Source organism: Zonotrichia albicollis, chromosome 5 (assembly GCF_047830755.1).
Source record: "Zonotrichia albicollis isolate bZonAlb1 chromosome 5, bZonAlb1.hap1, whole genome shotgun sequence".
NCBI classification, from domain to species: Eukaryota; Metazoa; Chordata; class Aves; order Passeriformes; family Passerellidae; genus Zonotrichia; species Zonotrichia albicollis.
The window spans coordinates 24,967,709-24,988,306 of NC_133823.1; the positions used below are offsets into that span (position 1 = coordinate 24,967,709).

At 40.3% G+C, this 20,598-nt stretch overlaps 1 protein-coding gene across 9 annotated transcripts in view; it reads left to right on the forward strand.

The window, feature by feature from the left end:
• Positions 1–86: 86 nt before the first annotated feature.
• Positions 87–20,598, forward strand: part of MANBA (mannosidase beta) — a 65,033-nt gene continuing 44,521 nt past the window's right edge. For 7 of the 9 annotated variants that reach the window (XM_074541099.1, XM_074541102.1, XM_074541103.1 and 4 more), the window contains exon 1: positions 12,074–12,327. In XM_074541099.1, coding sequence (XP_074397200.1) covers positions 12,142–12,327 — 186 coding nt within the window. In that variant the 5' untranslated portion in view covers positions 12,074–12,141. Of the gene's footprint in view, positions 4,198–4,228; positions 6,114–12,073; positions 12,328–20,598 lie in introns of those variants that run through there. The other 2 variants (XM_074541106.1, XM_074541107.1) reach the window with 2 other exon arrangements.

The following is a 20,598-nucleotide window of genomic DNA, read 5'->3' on the forward strand; positions in this document are numbered from 1 at the left end:
CATTTTCTCTAGTCTTGTACTATCACTTTATTGTGCATCTGTGACTTCTCACTGGCACCACTTTTGCACTGCTTATAGTTATGTACATTCTGATTCCTTGTCCCCACATGGATGTGGAAAGCTAGATGTAAAATAAATGTTAAACCTTAATTTTTATAAAAATTTGAACATGTAGTTTGGACATGGTTTGTTCTGGTTCTAAACTATGAGAGTGAACTTGAGATATTCAAGTTCGGTTGACTTGGAATTTAGAAACCTGGGCTCTCTTTAGCAGTACATGCTTCAGTGATTACTTTCTGAAATCTGTTGGTGAAGTTGCAGTTCGTTTCTGCTTTGCTAACCAGCTTACACCGTTTTGCTGGAAAATTGGAATACAGCTGCCAGTAGCATTACAACTGAGGTAAAAGTTGATTTTTTAGGCTTAAAAATGTGCTGGTCTCAATTGTTTTTTACACTTGTGTTAATTTGATGCTTATTACTGTGTCCTGGGAGTCGCAGCCACTGAAATCACTTACATGATCAACTAGGAAGATGTTTTGTGAGGTGTAAGACTGCGGGTGTTAGAGAAAACAAGGAAGTGTGCATGATGAAGGGTCAGGGAAGAGGAAAAAATAGTAAAGTATTTTATGGAAGACGGAAGTCTTGTTTGGACCAGTACCTGTTTCTTTTTGCATCTGTCATGTTCCCAAGGTAATAATTTTTTGTAATTAGCAAGTGTAAACTTTGATGAAAGAATGGGGATGGATTGTAGAGGTTCTAGAAGCATGCTGAAGGTCCAAAGTGGGAAATGGGAGGTGTTTTGTCCTTGAAGCAGACTCAGTCCTCTCAGGTACAGGCTTCTTGTACTAAAATTGCATTTGGACTTCCTCTTCAAGCAGGGGGCAAGGGGAGGAGCTGGTAGACAGGAGCTAATATGGGGGGAAAAAAGCCTAATTGGTGATTACCTCAGTGAGTACCTACCAAAACCACTGTTAGTCTAAAAACTACATCGTGGATCTTGGTTCCTTTGAAACATAGGGAGGGTGCAAAATTTTCCATTTGAACTTAATGTAAAAAGTGAAGGGTTTGGAAATTGAGTTTTCCTGTTCTGCTGTGGTAAAATATTTTCTCATGATAAATGCTGTAATAGCTTCAGTGGGGTCAACTTCATGCTAGAAAATTTGGATTAAAATTATTTCAAAGACTTATTTGAGATCGAGTATAGAGAACAAAAAGTCAAGCCAAGACATATAACAGGCAAAGAAACCACAGTGTTCTTTCTGCAGTAATTTTTTTAAGATTGCTTGCTGTGTTTAATTGGGATTTGAATTTAACAACACGATTTTAATCTCTTTTTTACATTTCACTTGGAAAAACCTTGAGTGGTTTTAAGCAGAAAGAAGTCTTCAGGATGCAGGAAAAACTTGATCTGTGGCATTGGCTAGGGATTTTTGTGGTTTTTCTGTCTTCTGATGGACACAGCATCTGTATTTGTTACAAGATGAATATATGTGCATTTTTGCATGCTTGAGTAAAAACATTTACTCAGTTGCACTGTGTCATAGTTTTATATGAAGATAGCAGATGATAACTTTTTCTGAAAAACCTGGCTTTAAGCAGACCACAGCAACAAGCTTTTGTTGTGGAGGCATAGAACTGAAGTCTAGCAAATGATTAAAAGACAACCATAGATATGCAGATGTACAGTACCAGTCCTGTTAGACTGGATAGTTGTTTATGCAGAAGTTTGCATTAATCAGCAGATAACATGCGGGTTTAAATACAGCCAGAAATGTTCTAAATAACTCCTTTGTAATTTTTTTATGCCCTCCCCTCTCTAGTAAAATTCTCTAGTAAAAAATTCTCTCTAGTAATTTAATTTCAAACTCTTCATTGCTTTAAAAAATAGTGTTATAACAGGCATTATCATCTGAAGCAGATACCTTGGGTCCATCAAATGTGGCTGGTGATTCAGAAGTCTTTAGTCTGCATATCCTTGGTAAAACTCAGAGCATAATGGGAATTTAGCTGAGTATTTCTTGCTGTGTTTATAGCTGTCCAAGAAAACATTAAAGTAGTTGTTTTTCTCTGATTGGTTTGTAGTTTCATACATGAAAATGAGACTAATACAAAACCCTTTTTAGTTAAATTAAACTAAGTAGCACTGGAAGAATGGAATGAGATAATACATGATCAGTAAAAGATCTTAAGGTATGAAGGTTATTTTACTAGAACACAGACTATACTAATTTCTTCAAATGTGAAAAAAATAAGGTACTGATTGGATTTATCTGCTTTCTGGTTTTTGTTGTCATTGAATGGATGGTATTTTTACTAGCACCTTCAATATAAATATTAAGTAGGTATAAATTGGATTCAGATCATCATCAGCAATTGTATATTTTAAAAGGCAGATTGAATTGTGGCTAAACTACTTCATGTGTAAGGCTGAGGGCTTGTATTTTGGCAACAGTGCAAGAAGGACTAGTGCAGAGAAAGCATGGGAACAGAGCGAAAATGCATAAATACGTGATGTCAAGGGGAGGTACAGAAGGCAAAGGTAAGAGCTGTCTGTATTACTGTGAAGTGAAAAGGGTCTGCTCTCAATTCATGCATTCTAGTATAAACGCAGCTGGTTTCAAAATAATCTGGAATATGACAGTTGATAAATTATAATTTTAAGTGTCCATCTTAGTCTAACAGAGAATAGTAATTCAGGATAACCTTTACCTGGAAAACCAGTTCAGAGTGCAGGTGTGTGTAGAGTAGAACAGTTCCTAAACTGATGTTTGTGAAGGTTAGCTGATGCCTGTAAACTGACTTGGCATTCTTGGTTAATGCAGCAGTAAATTCTGCAGTAACATTTCTGCAGTGCATTTCGCACTCAGTCTTCTGCAGGGATAGTTCAAAGTTGTCAGTGTCTTTTTTTCTGTACTGCAGGGGTTGGTTTAATGTCAACCAACCAGTTGTGGGGGAAGAGTTCAGTAGCTTCCAGATAAGCAGGAGTAAGGGATGTAACTATTTCTAGAGCATCTGTGTGCCTTGAGTAGGTTAGAAGAGGTGACAGGCATAATCTTCACAGTGATAGGTGTCAGAAGTGAGACAGTAAATTTGATAAGACAGCCCTGTGTAAAGTTATACCTGAAAATTTCTCTGGTAAACATCCCTGTTTGCCCAAAATAATTTTTGTTTGGGGTATTTTTGCCTATGCATTAGAAGTATTGGTGAGACTTCAGTATCTTCTTTAAACAGTGAAGGATTTTAATTCATGATGGGACAACGCTTTTATCAGGACACACAGTTGAACAGAATATTTTGGTTTTCAACAGCTTTTAATACTGATCTTTGGTTTCTGGGGTTGTTCCTGTGCTCTGGAAGAGTAGGCTCCTCTCTTTAGATGGTTTCTGCTGAAATTGGTTCCCCTTCAGGAACTGGAAGCAGAAATACTCAAGCTCTGAGTACTTAGGAGTCCTAGGTTTGGCAGATCAGGTAATTTTGGCTTTTGCCTAAGCTTCATTAATCGTCACATTAACTGTGCATTGTCCCATCACAGACTTAACCTGGAGAGTAAGAACAGTTGCTTAGAAGATGGTGATACAAGGTAATCCTCATGGGAGGAATGCTAGCTGTAGAGCTGGGCAGCTGGCTTTGCTTCAGCTGCTTTGGCAGACCAGGGTTATGGAGACAGAATTTCAAAATGCCTTTAGTTTTATCAGGGATGGGAATCTGACTCAAGTTTAGTCTCAGATATGATCTCATGTTTCATTAGAGGGAATAAAAAAATTAAGCTGTTACTTGTGTTTTGAAGAGCTGCCTAAGAGGTGATGTTCTCTTATAAAGCATTTGCAGACACTGAGTATGGTAGTTTCATGTATGCTGAGGAGAAGCTGTGCTTGTTTGTAAGTCAAGCCTGTTTTGTTTTTTTTCCCCTCTGGCCAAGTAAGCCTCAGCACTTCTTATCTTACAGTCTTTGATGCAAGTCAAAAATGAAACTGTTCAGTCATGACTCAAGCAGAGAAGGGGAGGGTGGTTTGGTTTAATTTGTTTTGGTTTTGCTTTGCTTTGTGGGGTTTTCTTGAGAATGTTCTAGAACAGAACTTTGTACTAAATGTGCAGCTCTAATCCTCTTGAGATCTAAAGGAGGAACTGCAATTTGGAACCTTACATAGAGAACTTAATGTGAGTCTGTAGTCCCATCTTCCTGGCAAATTTATGAAGGTAAATAGTGCAGATCTGTCATAGCTCTGGCAAAGATCACTGTTCAGTGTGAAGCTGTTAATTCTTTGTGGAAGGATACTCTTGCTAAAACAGGCTTTGCACATTACTTTCCATAGTGTTAATCCTGCTCTGACAGTGAATGCTGAAAATTAATTCACAGATACCTCAGTAATTGAAGGATCTATCCAATATAACCATTTTTTAATTCTTTTTCCTGTTGAAAGGTTTGGAATGCTTTTGTTGGAGTAAGAGGTCCAGATCTCTTCATAAGGTTCTAGATTTTGTCTCTACTCAGAACAACATTGAGGAGAGGATCACTGTTAGTGACTGTAGGAGTTCTCAGGTAACAAACCTAGTGGAACGTGGCAGTGATAGTTTTCTAGAAGGGATTAGTGCTGGCTGAAGAATTGAATACAGTGTTTGGGACTGGTGGTGTTCAATCTCTGTGTTGGCTAAAGTACTGCACCTCTCAAGCATGTTTGTCTGCTCTGAGCTCAGTAACAAGCTGCCAGAGCACAAGTGCAGATGATGAGTCTAACCAGCATTAAGAGGTAGAACTTTCTTGTGTAAACGAATCGTGATCCCCTGGTTTTATTGGTTGGTTGTACTAACTGCTCTGTTTTTACAGTTTGAATTGTATTTCATGAGGATATCTCTTAAGTTCTTGTTTGCATCATGATTTATGTTTCCTGAGAATCCATTCAAAATTCACTGAAAGCAGCACTTTGAGGTATCATCCCACAATCACAAGCAATTGAATTAGAGAGGAGGTAGGTAGATGATTGCTACTTAAATTAGCTCTTTTTGTCCTCTCCTATTTCGTATGTGCTGCACTTCACACTCAAAATTACCATTTGGTGCAAAGGATGTGAATTTTCATAGCCTTAACTATTTTTTTTAAACTGAGAAAAGGGTAAAAGCATTCTTCTTGGATTAACTATAAATGATATATGAAAAGCTTTGAAAAAATGCAGGTAACCCTGAATCATATTTTCACACATAATATTCTTTCCAATACTGATAAAACTGATGTACAAAAACGTTCCAAATTTTCAGAGTGGAAACATGAAAAGACAGGTTTGTGGAGAAGCATTGAGCAGTTACTTTGAAATTTTTGGATGCAGAATTTAACTTGAAACAGCCTTTTTCTTTCCCCTTTTTTGTTTAACGTGACTGGTGTGACATCTTAATATCTTAAACATGCATTATGCTGTGCTTTATGAGTGGTGGGAGGGGAGGAGAAAAGGGAGGTGAGAAGTTGCACTTCGCTGTTCAACTGAAGCTATATGTCTGGTTCCCAGTGCAGAGACCAGATCCAGAAATAGGTTATAGTTGACCAATCAGCCCTCCTAGACTAAGAAACTTCCTTAGGTTTTTAAGTTTTGTGAATCCAGGTAAAACAAAGACCATGCTTGTATTAAGATTAGGAGTCTAGAGTGCAAATGTGCAGAGACAGTGAAGGGCGAAAGCTCAGTGTTGTGAGCCTCAATGAGGTTTTAAAAAGAAGTTCCCATGAAGTATATGCTGACACACACATAATGAATAATTTAGGGTGTGGACAGAGGAGAGGGCAGCCAGCTGTGCTTGGTGAGCCAGCTGCAGCACACTGATAAGCTGTTCTCGGAGTTCTGCTGGGCGGAAGTAGCAGTAATAGCTGGTGGTTACAACATTATGGGTCATTGACGGGAAGCTGCAAGGATAAACAGTGGATCAGCATGTTTGGTAATGAGAGAACACAACAAAAGAGGTCTTGAAAAACCTCCAAGTTCAAGCTACCACCAAGATGTTCACTAAACAATGAGTGACTTTCTTATGTCAGCATTAAGCTGTCCACTGCTAACTGAGAGCTGGAGGTGGCAGGAGAAGCTTAGCTGCACCCTTCTGTCCTCCAAGTAAATCTTCATGTGTCTGACCAGGTATGGAGGACTCCAAAGGGATTATTGTGGAAAAATTGTTACTTGTCAACTTGCTAGGCATAGTGAAGTACTTCATTAAACTGGATTTCCTGAAATGTGTTTAAAATAGTTTTAAGTATCTTTTTGATGTGATTGAAATTCCTCAGGGCATTTCCAGACCTTTAAAACTATTTCTCAGTATGACCACTGTTGATAACCTGTACTGAAAATATGCTGAGAGAATCAACATAATGGAACCTTTATTGACAGATAAGTACTCAAGATAATTTTGCATCTTGAACCTTCTAAGTGCTTAATAACATTCTGGAGTCATGATAGCTTCCTGTGATGAAGAAACCCTTTCCTGAGAAAGCCGTAGCTTTGGAAATGTTTGTTTGCTGAATGCTGTTTATTATGCTAATAGGTAAAAAGTGCCAAAAGCTCAGGTGGCTGTTCACTCTTCAACACACTAATTAAAACTGTAAATACCTTCAGAATATTGTGGCACTTCTGTGAAATGTTCTGTTAACATCCAAATGTATGCTGAGTGTTTAATACAAGATTTAATTGAAGTTATATTGCATCTTTTCACCTTTCATTAGATCTATACTAGTTCAGACTAGCTGAAGATCTTCGCTCTTGCTGAAACAATCTGGGAGGAGATTGGTTCCAGGCAGTGATCTCTTGTGGTTTTTAGAACCTCTCTATGGGCTGTTATTACCTTTGTGCTTTTCTATAGTCCTTGTGGTGAGAAGAGTTCTTCAATGGAACAGTGACATTTGTAACAGCAATCAAAAGCATAGGGACTGATTTGAGCACAAGATTATTTGGATCCACTGGGCTGAGAATTTTGCTGTAAACAAAATGTGTGAGTAGCATTTTAGCATGGCCACTCCTTGAAAGGGTCCTTCTCTCACCAAGGACTTAGCTGAAGAGACAAGGTTCTTTTCATATCTCTAAGGCTCTTTTTTAATGTTTCTAGACATAAAACTACTGCCTGCCTTCCCTTCTTCCAGTGCAATTATCAGAATGTTAAAATTCTGACTAATACCAAAACAAGAGATCTAGTCAGACACTGTGAGAGGACACAAAGAAATGGAATGAAGGTGTGTCAGAGAAGTTCCAGTTGGACATTAGGGAAAGATTCTTTACTGAGAGGGTGGTTGGGCACTGGAACAGGCTCCCCTGGAAAATGGTCACAGCATCAAACCTGACAGAGTTCAAAAAACAGGTAGATGTTACTCTTAGTCATATGGTTTAGTTTTATTCAGTCCTCCAAGAAGATAGGAGTTGGACTTTTGATGATCCTTAGTACTCTCTCCTCCAGTACTCTTTGTATACTGCAGTAGTCTTTTCCTTTTTGTTGCCATGAGAATCAAGCACATAATGCTTTTTTTTAACAGATGGGTGTATATATAAAGTAGTATTTTTAGTGCTGTTTGTGCATGAAGTCATTTGGGAAAAAAAATAGAGCCCATATTAAAGTAGGTCTGTTTCCTGAATGTGCAAGAGTCAGTTTCTGTAAATGTCACTCCTGAGACATTTGTACCAGTGCAGCAAGTGACAGGGCATGTAGCATTACATACAAGGGTTTTCACTGGAATAATTCAGACAAGTGGATATTTTTGCCTGTGTAGCCATGCTCTTGGCTTATGCTGTTGCCTAAGTAGGGCTTGAGTTGATTCAGTGAGAACTTAGTTGATTAAGAATTCGGAAAATTCTTACAGGTGATGAAATAATAATTAATCTTTCAAGAGGGGAAAAAAGTGTCTCTCAACTACCCAGATATTCAGTAAAGTTATTTTGAATATTCTCTGGTGCTTGCATTAGAGTAATTTTGGTAGAAATAAAGGGACAGGATTTGTCCTAGGGCTGAAGCCAGGAGCATTAGCCACAGTGAAGGTCTGAGAAACAGAGGTCCTTACCTGCCCCAGTGGTTTGTTTGGAGGCACTTAAGTTAGAAAAAGAAACGAAGCTCCCAGCTGTTTCAGCAACTCCAAATCCATTTACATTTACTCATCCAATTTATCAGCTAGAAACCTTTGTTGATATTCTCTTAATACTCACCTGCACAGAAAACATCCATTAAAACAGTAGGGTGGATGTGTGCATCATATGTAGTGTGATCTGTCTGGTATGCCCTGCTCTCAGCTGGTCAAGTGTCATGCACATGGGCTCAGTGAAGCCTCTCAAACTTCCATCATGGGGGAAAGTTTGCTACCTACAGATCCCCACGTGTTGAGGGGTTTCATTTTAGGCATTCAGGGACAAGTTGTACATTGTACTGTGGTTATAGATGACTGTCTAGTTTTAAGCCTCTAAGAAAGGCTAAGCAACCTGTTTCATAATGTCTGCATTTGTGGTACTTCTTTTCTGTAAGTGCCAGAGAATCTGTTTGCTTGAAGTACGTTTTAATGAGAATTGAAGGGGAGCTTGGACAGCACTGTGCAAGACAATGATTTTGCTGCTTATGAAACAAAGGGTAAATGGCAATGATCAGTGTTACATAATTTACACATAGACTAGGATTGATTCAAAATTCTTTATAAAAAGAAGAGAATAAAAGCTGTGGGAATGCCACCTTCTAAATAACATGACTTTAGAAATCTGGCCATGCTGGCTTTGAAGATCCTCAGGCTTTTTTGTGCCTGTTCTATGGAAGGTGGTCACCTGTCACCTAAATCTTTGGTTTAAGTGCATCTCAAAGCAAGATGTTATGTAGAGATACAAATACAGGCTTTTGCCCCAGCATGCCTGATGAAGTTGACGGTTATACTGAAGGCATCACCTGTCTTTCTGCTTCTGAAATTTTAAAGTTATTAGATATTATTCGCTTTTCCCCTTCCATTACAGCATTTGCCTGGAGCAGTAGCTTCCCTTCTACATACTTATTTTTAATTACTTGTGATTGTTAGTGTTGGGTAATTTTGTTTACTAAGGAAATCCCCTTGCAGTGGCCTGCAGACTTTGCTATAATTATAAAAGAAACTCCAGGCCTACCATTTATATTGTCACTTTGTATTTTGCTCATAACCTACTACAACATTCTCTTCTAGTGATGTATTAATAATATCCTCATCTAAAAGCAATCTTATTTCCTCATTTTATTTTTAACATCCTTTTGGATGGAGTGCGACATAAGTACAGAATAATGTCCTTTAGAAATCCATGGCTGGAGAACTCCCTGCATCATACTGTCTTTACTGCAGTGCAGACGGTAACTGTTCTGCACAGTAGTTGTGTTCTGCAGGTGCAGTCAGAAAAGAGAGGTCTGGTGTTATTTTGAGGAACTGTGGGGCTTTATTATGAATATTCTGTACTGCCTGAAGGTATTTACACTCATACAAACATTCATACAGTGATATTGCTGCATCTGTAGGAAATTCCCTGAGGTGGATGATCCTTTAGTTCATTTGCATCTTTGACAAATGGTCTGTGATGGTGGTGGTATCCTCAGCAGCACACAGTTACCACAAGAGAGAGCATGCCCTGCCACAGACCGCTGTGAGCACAAGTCCTGTTTGGCTTCAGAGGTGTCTACCTTCACTAGAAGAATGGTACAGGTTGGACAGGTGGGGGCAGTAATATCTTGAAGCACTGCATCCAAATCTGTGAGAACCTTTTTGTTTAAAACCTTTACATGAGCTCATTGAACATGAATTTGAAAGAGAAAATAGCAGCAGCCTGTTGTAATGATAGAGATTGCATAGCATTTGGAAACAAAGGACTTCTGGATTAACATGGCAGAATTTGGGCAGCTACAGTGGAATTGGCTCTGAATTTATGCTAATAGAGCCAAAGGCATGGTTTTGCCTTCAGCTTTTTGTCTTAGTTGATAAAGAATATCTGCTTGCAGTATCACAAAATAAGAATTGTAATAACCTCCTAAATTTGTGGTATTTCAGAAAGAGGGTTAATATAGTACACAGTAAAAGAAAGTACTTGGGTTTATCTTGTTTTGTGTCTTAAGATTTAAAAAGATTAAACCACAGGCTTTAAAATTCATATCTTGAAACAGCAAAAATGTCATTTGTTTAAAAATACCCTCAAACAAACAAAAAACAAACCCTAGAACTGGGACATGAAAATGAGACATGATTTAACTTAATTATAAACCTTGAACAAGGAAACAGCATGTTCTCAGAATACTTAATTATAGCATTGTTTTTAGGTTGAGATTTTTTGGTGTGTGTGTTGCTCCAGTCAGTCTTAAGCAGAAAGAATAAAAGGCAAAGCACGGAAGTACAGTAAACATCTTGAAATGCAGTTTCCTTCTTACTGGGAACCTATCATGTGACTTGCTGGAAAAGATTTACTGAAAAAAAAAAAAGGTAGTTTCTTTTTTGACAGCTGTAAATCTGCTTCTTGAGAAATTATATCCTGTAAGATCTCTCAAGCAGCACTATAAGGTTTAAATGGTTTTAGTGTTGTATCAGTGAATTTAAGGAAAGAACACTGAAATGTTTGATTGCCCTGAAAACATTACTCATTGACAGATGAAGACAGAAACAGAGTAAGGCTTTATACTATTGATGTATAATTATTTTATAGTTTGGACTCTTAAAGGTGAGAAGATGCTAATTTTGATTGAATTCTACAACATGCAAAGCCAGTTGGGGTAACTCAGTCTAGGATGATAGCCTTTTTTGGCAATCTCACTAAAAGACAGCTGGGAGTTGAATTGAAATGGGACCAGCATTTCAGTTAGTCAGTAAATTGAAAGTGGCTTACTCTGTCTGAAAATTACACACATGGAAACTCTTCTAACAGCTAAGTTTCCGCATGGCCTTCTGCTGCCTAAAAGTGCGGGTCCCAGCTATCCCTTTTTGAAGTTGGCAGCAGATATTTTTTAAGAGAAAAAAAGATCAGTTACTTTCTTTCTCTTTGAGTCAGTATTTCTCAGAATTGCACCCCCTCTTGTGCTTCCACAGGTGAAAAAAAGTACCTGTGGCTGGATTGTGTACTTTTTATTGAAGGTGAATGGAAGGACTGACATTTTAATATCGCATTGAAACAAAGGGTTGTCAGCTTGAAAGGATTTGCATCAAAAATATATAGGCATGTTGACCATGTTCAGTCATGCCTTAAGGAAAAAATTTAGAGTGGATTCCTACAGATGCTGAAATAGGTGTGTGAAAGCCAGGAGCTAAAACAAAACTCGGGTGTTCTGTTCTTGTCAGTCTGGGGGGGCCTGGTGTGAAACACTCCCTGTTCATGGAGGTGAGCTAGAAGCTCCTGCACACCCTGGTGCAGTGGGAACAGAGCATGAAGCACCATGGATGCTACACCGGGAGAGTAGCTAAGGCCTTCTACGGAACTATTTAAAATCTTGTTAATTCCCGCTTTTGGGCTGTGAATGAAGGGAATTAACCTAGCAAGGGCACACAGGAACGCTACAGTGTGATTTGAAAACCATAGTTCTTGTATGTTCTTTCTTAGGAGCTGATGCTTCTGTCCTTTTGCAGAAGAATTTACTGTATTTTTATACACTAAATCCACAGCCCTGCTTTATGAGGAAACCACAGTACTTGGAGATGACGTTCGTTACAGTTTTATATGCCTCTGTAATTTTATGGAAAAAAGGATGTGGAAGTCTGAGGCCATATAAAAGCCTCACGACTCGAGGGAGCCAATATTGAGAGAACCCACTGCGGTGTTGCCACAGCTCTTCCTCACCCCTTCCCCGCCTCCCTGTCGCTTTCTAGAGCTCCGAGTGCATTTGCTGCATCTGAGCGATTCGGAACCGCATTAGAGCTCCTGTTATCGCTGTTCCGCCGTGCCTCTTGGAGGAAAAAAGAAAACCAACCTGGTTTTCTTTCAAACCAGGGCAGTGCGCTGGGGCCGCCGTGCTGGGGCGGGAGCCCGGCCCGGCCGTTCTCCCTCGCGCTCGGGCTCAGCCCCGGGCAGCGCCGCCCCGGCAGCCCGCAGGCCCCGCGCGCAGCCGCGCTGCACCGCCCTCAGCAGCGCCGCCGTCCTGCCTTCCCTTCCCTTCGCTCCCTTCCTTCCTTGGGAGCACCGCCCCCACTCGCCGCTCCCGGCGGCTGTAGTCATGGGTCCTGCTGCGCTGCTGGTGCTGCTGCTGCCGCTGCTGCCGCTGGCGGTGGCCACGGGCGGCCCGGAGGTGCACAGCCTGCGGGGGAGCTGGCAGCTCCGCAGCGGGAACGGCTCGCTGTCGCTCCCAGCGGAGGTGCCGGGTTGCGTTCACACCGCGCTGCTCTGCCAGGGCCTCATCCAGGTACGGTACCCCGAGAGCCGGGCCCTGGAGCGGCCCTTCCCGCCGAGGGCAGCCCGCCTCGGAGGGGAGAACGCAGCCCTCCAAAACACAGCCCTCTCCCGGCGGCTGCCCGGCCACTGTAAGCTTGCTTGGCATCGCCGGGGCAGCAGCCAGGCTTCCTTTGGTGGCCGCAGTGTGCTCAGTCCCGCATAAGGCCGAGGATACAGATGGAAGCTTTGCAGTATGTGGGATTGTGGTTTTGACACGCAGCCAAGGGACTGACACCAGATACCCGCAATACCCTCACAGCGTGTAAGACATGCGTATCTATAGTGGTACCTGAAAAAAATGCAAAATTAAACCTGTACTCCTAAAGTTTGACTCGTTGATGCAGAAAGTTTAGGGAATTCAGGCCATTAAAAAGCCCTTGTAAAACTTGTAGGGACTATCAGAACAGTTGAGGTCATATACACCCATTCTGCCTAAGGAAAGTATAGTCTGAAACAAGTTAAATTTAAAGGACTAACTCCTGTTTTAACACTTTGAAGAAGCTTTTCTGCTTCTGTTTATACTTGTCTCTATTAGATTTTTTAATTTATAGAAACACAGCAACCACTTCTTTGGGAAAATTTTCAAAACTACAGTTGCAGATAAGGTAGTGAAGTAATCTGATACTAGCATAAGGTGCCTGTGAGTCAGACCTAACTAGAAACGTGGCACTAACTGCATCATTGTTGAAATAAGATGACTTTTTAAAAGGAAACAAGGAAAATGAAACATGTACCCGGAACAAAGAAATAAAACACAGTGAAGTTAACAAAGTCATCTACAAAGATGATAAATACAGTTCTGTGCTGGAAAATGTACTGTTGTATGGTGTGAGTATATCATATTGCCCCTCCTTTATTGTGGGCCTGATTGTGCATCATTTATTTAAAAACCACATTCTGGATATATGCATTCTGTATTTTTTATTTCTTGGGTTTTATCCTTCAGCTTATTATACTTCGATTAAAGTTAGAGAAGTAAAAGGAGAAAGTGACACCATTTAGGCAGGATAATTTTAGCATTTTCTGTGTTGGCACAGGTTGGGAATCCCAGCACTAATAATAGATTCCAAAGAGTGTCACTGCCAGATACAGAGCATCAACATTGGAAAAAGAACTGTGCTGTGAAGGGATAGGCAGAGCTATGATGATCTGTTGTTTTAACATCTGTGTGCTAAGTGATGTGACATCTTGGACATTGAAAATAAAGGTTTCAGAAGGGCTCTTTTATAGTTGTCAAATGTGTAGGGGGCAGGCAGGGAGACTTTATGTGGAGGATCCGTGAAGGGAACTGTGCTGGTTTCTCTGATGCAGAAGTGCTCGAGGTGAACTGGACATCTGGGATGTCATGTTTGGCTGTGCTGCGAGGTATTCCTGCAAGAAGTGTGAATAATCATCAGGAGAAACTGTGACCAATGCACTGACTCAGGCACACAAGGCAGTGATGTAAAGAAAGACTCACATTTAACTACTCACACTAAGTACATTTACAAAGTGAGAAGATGTGATTGCTAATTTAAATGCATTGCTGCAAACTGACCTGTAATTTAGCAGTATATTTGGAAATGAGGATCATGAACTCTCATGGGCCTGGGCAGAATCCCAAGCCTGCACAGAGGCGTGAGAGCTTAGCCAGCTGGGCAGCAGTGGGTGCTTGGCTAATTAAATCCATGATGGTTGGTTGTGGTCACTTAGAACACGTTTACTTGAATACAAGTAAGAACTTGCTCCAAACACGTGCGGGTACAGCTGGTGGACTGGAAGCTGTTGCCAAGTTGGTGATGCTGCTGTTGAAGTGCTGAGTTAATCAAAATGGTTTACTAGGGTGGTTGCTTGATCTCTGGACTGGACCCGGCTGGTGTCTGGCTAGTTCCAAGCTCAGAATAATGAGGTAGCCTGTTTCTATGTATAGGTGTGTACAGGTAACTCAAGGCCAGCTGAAACCCATTTTTATTTTAGCAAAGCTCAGTTTACAGAAAGAAGCATTCATGCAAATTTGCACTTGGATAACTAAATTGTTTTAAAAATCTCATTTTTGTTTAAAAGATAGGATGCAGATCAATGCTTCCCAAAACAGCAGAGCAACGTTAGCAGATTTGAAATCTATTTCAGATGGTGTTAAATGCTTTGCATTCTACAAAGCAGCAAGCCTGGGTTGTTTGACTCTTGGAGGGAGTCAGTGACATCATTCATTATTGCAGTGTGAGGCTTCATGCTCCAGAGGGGGGCTCAGCTGTTTGTCCTGAGGTTTCTTCACTGCAGTGAATGTGACCCAAGGTTTTCAAGTGCAGCTGCCTAAAATCATGTTCCTATTTTCCCATATTCCTATTTATAGAAAAGCATGCACGCTGCCCTAATTGTAGAGGCATAGAGCACTGTTTGCTTCACTTTTCAGAGTTCATTATCTCTGGAGATCAGCCCTTTTTGGTGTTGTGTCAAGTATAGAAGCAGGAGATTTATTATAGATGCCTAAATACAAGTTTTGATCTTAGATATTATTTTTTCATTTGCTCCTTTTGCTCTTTGCAATGGAATTTTGGATCTTTATTCATCTTACAGAAGATGTCACTAGATCAGTAACCCTGCTTGTAATCAAAAGTGGAGATTGATCTGAAAAGCTGTACCAGGAAATAGGATAACAAAGCTAGTAGGAACAAAATCATTCTAGATAGCAGGACCCCTATGTTCAGCAACCTGGTGAAATCTACATGCTGTTTTTCTGTGTGATTTGCAAGTGGCAAATCTCACTGCATCCTTTGCTTTTGTGCCTGTGAGATTTTCAATGGGTTAGCACCCAGAACAGAAATTCAAAGCAGAATTTGGAAAGGCCTACTTCAGCAATGTAGCTTAGTGGGCACCTCACAACGAGGGGAAAGGAGAGCAGCAGGGGTAAGCTGATGAATATTAAGCCTTCAGAATGTGGCTTAGATTGCAAGACTAGGCTGCAAGCAATTTATTTATCATTGTGTGGTTCATTTCAAATTTAGGTCGACACACAAACTGTTTTTGCACAGGGATGCTCTAGCTGATTGCGTGTCTTTAGCCTTACTTTAATCTGCTGTGCAAGCCATACACTTGAATTGAAAAACATCTCTCTGGTGCTGAGGGTTCATTACTCATCTCTCTGGATCCCCTCAGCATTTATTCTAGAGATATCTTTATTCTGGCTCATAAAATATACATTGGACAAACACGTCTTTCTGAATGCACCAAATGCACGTGGCTCAAAAAATGCTCTTGGGGAAGACTCTTGAGTTTCTTACCAAAGTATTATTTTCTTTCATATTCAATCAGTGTAGTTCAAATGCTGGATTAACTATGATAAAAGCTCCAGGGCCAGGAGATTGCATCAGAGTATGTGTTGGCTGGATTGTTTTAATAGCATTTTATTAAGATGCTGTAGCTCTTACTACTGTTTACCTGTAAAATTAAAAAAACACATGAGAAATGCACATAGGAAAGGGTAATAGTCACTTGCATAAAGTTAGAGCAAAGCTTTGTTTTGAATGCAGACATTTTACAAACTTGCAGTGAATCTTTTACTAACCCTGCAGCTCCAGGAAAAGATTTGCCAAAACCATTTTGTCTGGAAGTTTTGCTTTTGACCACCATCAGTGTAGTATTTTCTTTCAGGCACGGTTCTGGTGAGCCATATGTACCCACAGGTAACTTGCTTATTAAGTCTGTGTGCTGGAAATAAGCCTCCTCTACCACATACTGTCCAGGTTCTGCACGATGCCATTTCTTGCTGGCAGGTGACTCCTGTAAATTTCCAGTTCTGAGGAATATGGCTGTTGTAGCTGGATTTTCTCATATGACAGCCATTTGCATTTATACATAAGGCTGTTCTGTCTTATTAGTTGTCACTTAGACTTGTATGGAGTATTATGAGAGGTCTGCAGGTGTGATACTGATATAGGGGCTGGGTAACACTGCACGTTCTGGCCTGTTAGACAAGGGCATACACTTGACAGAGAAGCTAACAGTGCTCTTGGTCATACTTGGATATCAAAACTTACTGGAAGAGACAGAAGTTTATGTACTAATAGCTGGTAGCTCTACATTTCTGGAAAGTGGTGTGGTTTTCTGTAGCTTGTTCTGCATTTGTATAAAATATGCTGTTGTGTATTTTCTGACACTTCATCACAACTTAGATTTTTTTTTGGAACAAGCCAGGTAACAATTCCATTTGGTATCTTATGGTTCTGTTCAGGTTAGGTGGCATTCATTGTTGGAATAGTTGATGATTATATTATTTTTCAGTGAAATATAGGTGCTCTGCTGAACTGTGAGAACACGTGTGCAAACATTCAAAACCCTTAGTAAAACTTAGCATAAATATTAAAGGACACTTAATTTTTTCTTTCAAAAGCTTGTGATTTTAAGAGAGGTAAGATTTATAGTGGTCTGTTAAATACATCCAAGTATTCAAGTAATATTGAGCAGTGGGTATTACTGTGTTAACTCTTTAGTCATATTTGGCCTAGTGTTCTGCTGTGACACATCTTGAACATTGGCAGTGACATTCAGTTTACTGCTTTCTGAGAGCAGCTGCTGAAATTTAGTTACTTTAGGAGGAACTTCCAAAACTCATGCTCCAAGAGTACGGTCCATTCATCACTGCTGTTGGTTCAGCCTGACTTCAAGCTGTGAAAATTATATAAATGTCCTGACTGCTATCACTTGTGATGTCAAGGAGCACATGGGTATAGATAACTAAATATTAACTACTTAACTTTCATCTGAAGTTGCCCAGAGCAGAATCATTAAACTGCAAATCATGAAACATCACTTACAAATTTTATTCTGGTGGTTACATCATCAGAATTTTCTTATGGTGTACATGATAAAATATCAGCAGAGTTAATTTATGAGAGAAGAGCATGTAAGGTGACTTCAAACTAGACCATAACAAAAGCAGGGTAAGGCAAAGGAATCTGGTTTTTGTTCTCTTTATTAAATTTGGTTTTACTTCATGCAGATCTTCCACCTGGGTACAGCTGACTCTGGTGTCATTCAGGTGTTTGTGCCTTGTCCCTCAGAACTCCTGGGTGACCAGGAGATGTCCTTTCTTTGAGCCAGGGCATGCCCACTCGCTCACTCCCTTGGGCTTGGAGCTTCTCATATTTTCATATCTCATCCATTTCCTGCTTAACAGGAGAAGCTCTGGGCTTATATCGCCGTGGCTTTTCAATATCCCCTTAAAATCATTGCAAGGAGAAGCTTCCTTCTGGGCTCTGGCAGGTCCTTCACTGTAGTGCTGCCAGTGCTTTTGAAGCCCTGCTGGTGTCCTGCTAGCCGACCTGGAAATTGCTTCCTTTTGATGATCTGTAGCAGAGCTTTTAACCTCCTCTTAGGAGGTGATTTCCTGCTTGCTTGCAGCGTTGAGTCTGGGAGCAGGGAACAAACAGGCAGGCAGCTTGAGTACTTCAGATTTTCCCCCCAAATTGCAGGGAGCAGGAAAATGCAAGGCTGTTATGTTTGGTGGGATCTAAAAATAGCTATAGTTGACTCCACCCCTCTATGAATTGCTTCCAGGAACATACTGAGCTGCTGAGCTATTGAATGTGAAGTGTATTTAATAGAGGTGCAGCCTATTTCCTACCATCTTTCAATTTCTTCCTGTGCCTTTAAGTGGTTTAATTTGGTTTTTTTTTTTTTGCATGCACTTTTCTGAACTAAGCCTTTCATTTTGATGTGAAATGATTTAATGTGGGATGAAATTCTGTTTCAGAGAAATCCAAACAATTTGACTTACATGATTACATCTTCCAGCACTCAGAACAGTTGTATTTAATAATGGAAAAGTCAATAACCTCACAAGTGTATTGGCAAAGTAATTCTGCTTTCTTAGAGGACTTTGTTTTGATCATGCCTTTCTCCTGAACCTTGAGAATTGTCTTAAAAGCATTGCTTGAACGTTGCCACAACTGATTTTACAACACTCAACATCTGTCATGGTTAAAATGGCTGACCAGCTATTAGCATTTAACAGCTTTTATGTGATATATGAGCTGTCCTACTGGTTAGGTAGCAATGATATCAGTAAACTGTTAACTTGTACATGAAGGTACACGGAACTGTGAGCTTTCCATCTGAAAGGGCCTGTGAGTCAGAAGGGCTAATTTGCACTTCTATGACACCTATTTTAGCAGTCAGTGCATTTCTTGAAGTTTGAAGGCTGTAGACTAGTAAAGAAGAAAGCTCCTTCAGGAAAAAGGATCTGTAGTATATTCTGAGATTTAATCATGTCACTCTGTAAGCTCCTGTAGGAGCCCATTTGGCAATGATTTCTGCCTCTGATAAAAATATTCCTGCATTTCTCCTGCTAGACAACCAGTTTTGTATTTTCCAGAAGTCAGGACTTTGTTAGTTAGCATCTTGGTGTGTGTGCTTTTGTGGGAGAAATGGTGCAGGTTTCTTTTGTGCTTCTTTGCCGAGGCACTGATGTTGATTGTTTGACCATTAATCAAATGGCTTTACAGTCTGCTATTGGTAGTGCATTTGCAACTTTCCTCTCACTTTTGTTAAATATTTCACACATACAAGTGGCAAATATTGAAATTTCACATGCACATTTTTCCAAGGATAATGTGAAATAAAATAGTATGTAATGTTAAATACAAATATATATGCATATGTAAATATATATAAGATCGTATATAATGTTAAAGCAAGACCGTTGTTAAAAAATGTGATTTTTAAAGTACATATTGTGGGGTTTCACAGTCTCTGACATTCTATGCTAGCCTCTCATTATCTTAGTACAATGATCTCAGTGAAGTTTTTTTTATGAGCCTAAATTTTGCATATTAATATGCATTTCTTGGCTTTAACTTTTGCATCTCAATAAAAGTCTGAGATATATTCACCAAAAGTAATGGAGTAAATGTCTTAAAATTCAGTGATAGTCCTGTAACCTCATGATGACTCAACTTTTAGAGAATACACTGTATTATCAATACAGAGGCCACAGTTTTACTCAGGTGACAAGGCTTTTCCTTTTTGACCCTTCCCTTGTAGTAAGAAATTTGGTAGAGCATGGCATGTAGAAGCAGGGTGACACCTTTCTCTCTGTATAAACTCAAGGAATGATGTTTGTATTCCTGTAGGACTCCAGAAGGGTCTGTGCTGCTGAGGAGAGTCACTTAGATGTTATGATTTTGTTCTGCTATGAAAATAGGTTCATGTGTTTATTATGGAGCCTGACCATGTTAGTTGTAAAACAAATATGAGGTACAAGACCATTTTTTTTCAGAAGACTTCAAATTCCAAATGTTGTAATTATGCATACTGACTCCTGAAATGGGGAGAAAAGTTAAGTTCCAGCAAGTAGGAAAGAAAAAAAAAATAGCTGGGCAGATTTTCTTTAGTGTGACTGAGAATATCCAGGGTGGGTAGTTAAGTGTGTTGGTGCTGTTAGAACACTCCTGTCACAGCAAACCCCAACACAGCTCCCCTCTCTCTGAGCTGGGCTGAGTCACGCAGGCCACAAGAGATTGGCCTTTGTTTGGGGCAGCAGCTCAGCCCTGCAGCTGCTGCAGGGGCTGCCAGGCTGGGACCCGGGTACTGGCACTGAGACAGGGATGGGACACTGCCTGTGTGCTCTGTGACACAGCATGGGACACTGCCTGTGTGCTCTGTGACAGGGATGGGACACTCCTGTGTGCTCTGACAGGGATGGGACACTGCCTGCGTGCTCTGTGACAGGGATGGGACACTGCCTGTGTGCTCTGACAGGGATGGGACCTTTTTGCTGCCTTTGTGTGAGGTGTGAGGCTGTGGGGTGTCAGGTCCTTTAAGCTGGGTGAGGGACATGGTGACCAATAAATACAGCATGAAACCAGAAAGGCTGAGGACGTAGCTCAGACCAGCTGTGCCTTCTGTTGTTACTAGGTAGTGTGGTTAAAGGGAGAGGGACACCTTTGGTGTAAATGCAATACTATTCTCAAAAGTACTAATTTAGTTTTTTACCAAAATCAGAATGGTGTTGCTTCTCCTTCTTCTCTTTCTCCACCCCTCTACATACAACAATTTAATTTATCCTTATCACAACAAGTCCAGCTGACAAGGAACAACTGGATTATTTGCAATAACTTTAAACTAGAGATTTGTTCACTGCTGCCCCTAGAGGCCTAAAATGCTGTTTCTCTGCCTTTTAAAATCCTATTAGTCTTACCTTCTCCATAATTATGAGGATGATAATATTTCTTTTCCTCTCATTAATTCACAGGCTCTCTGGATT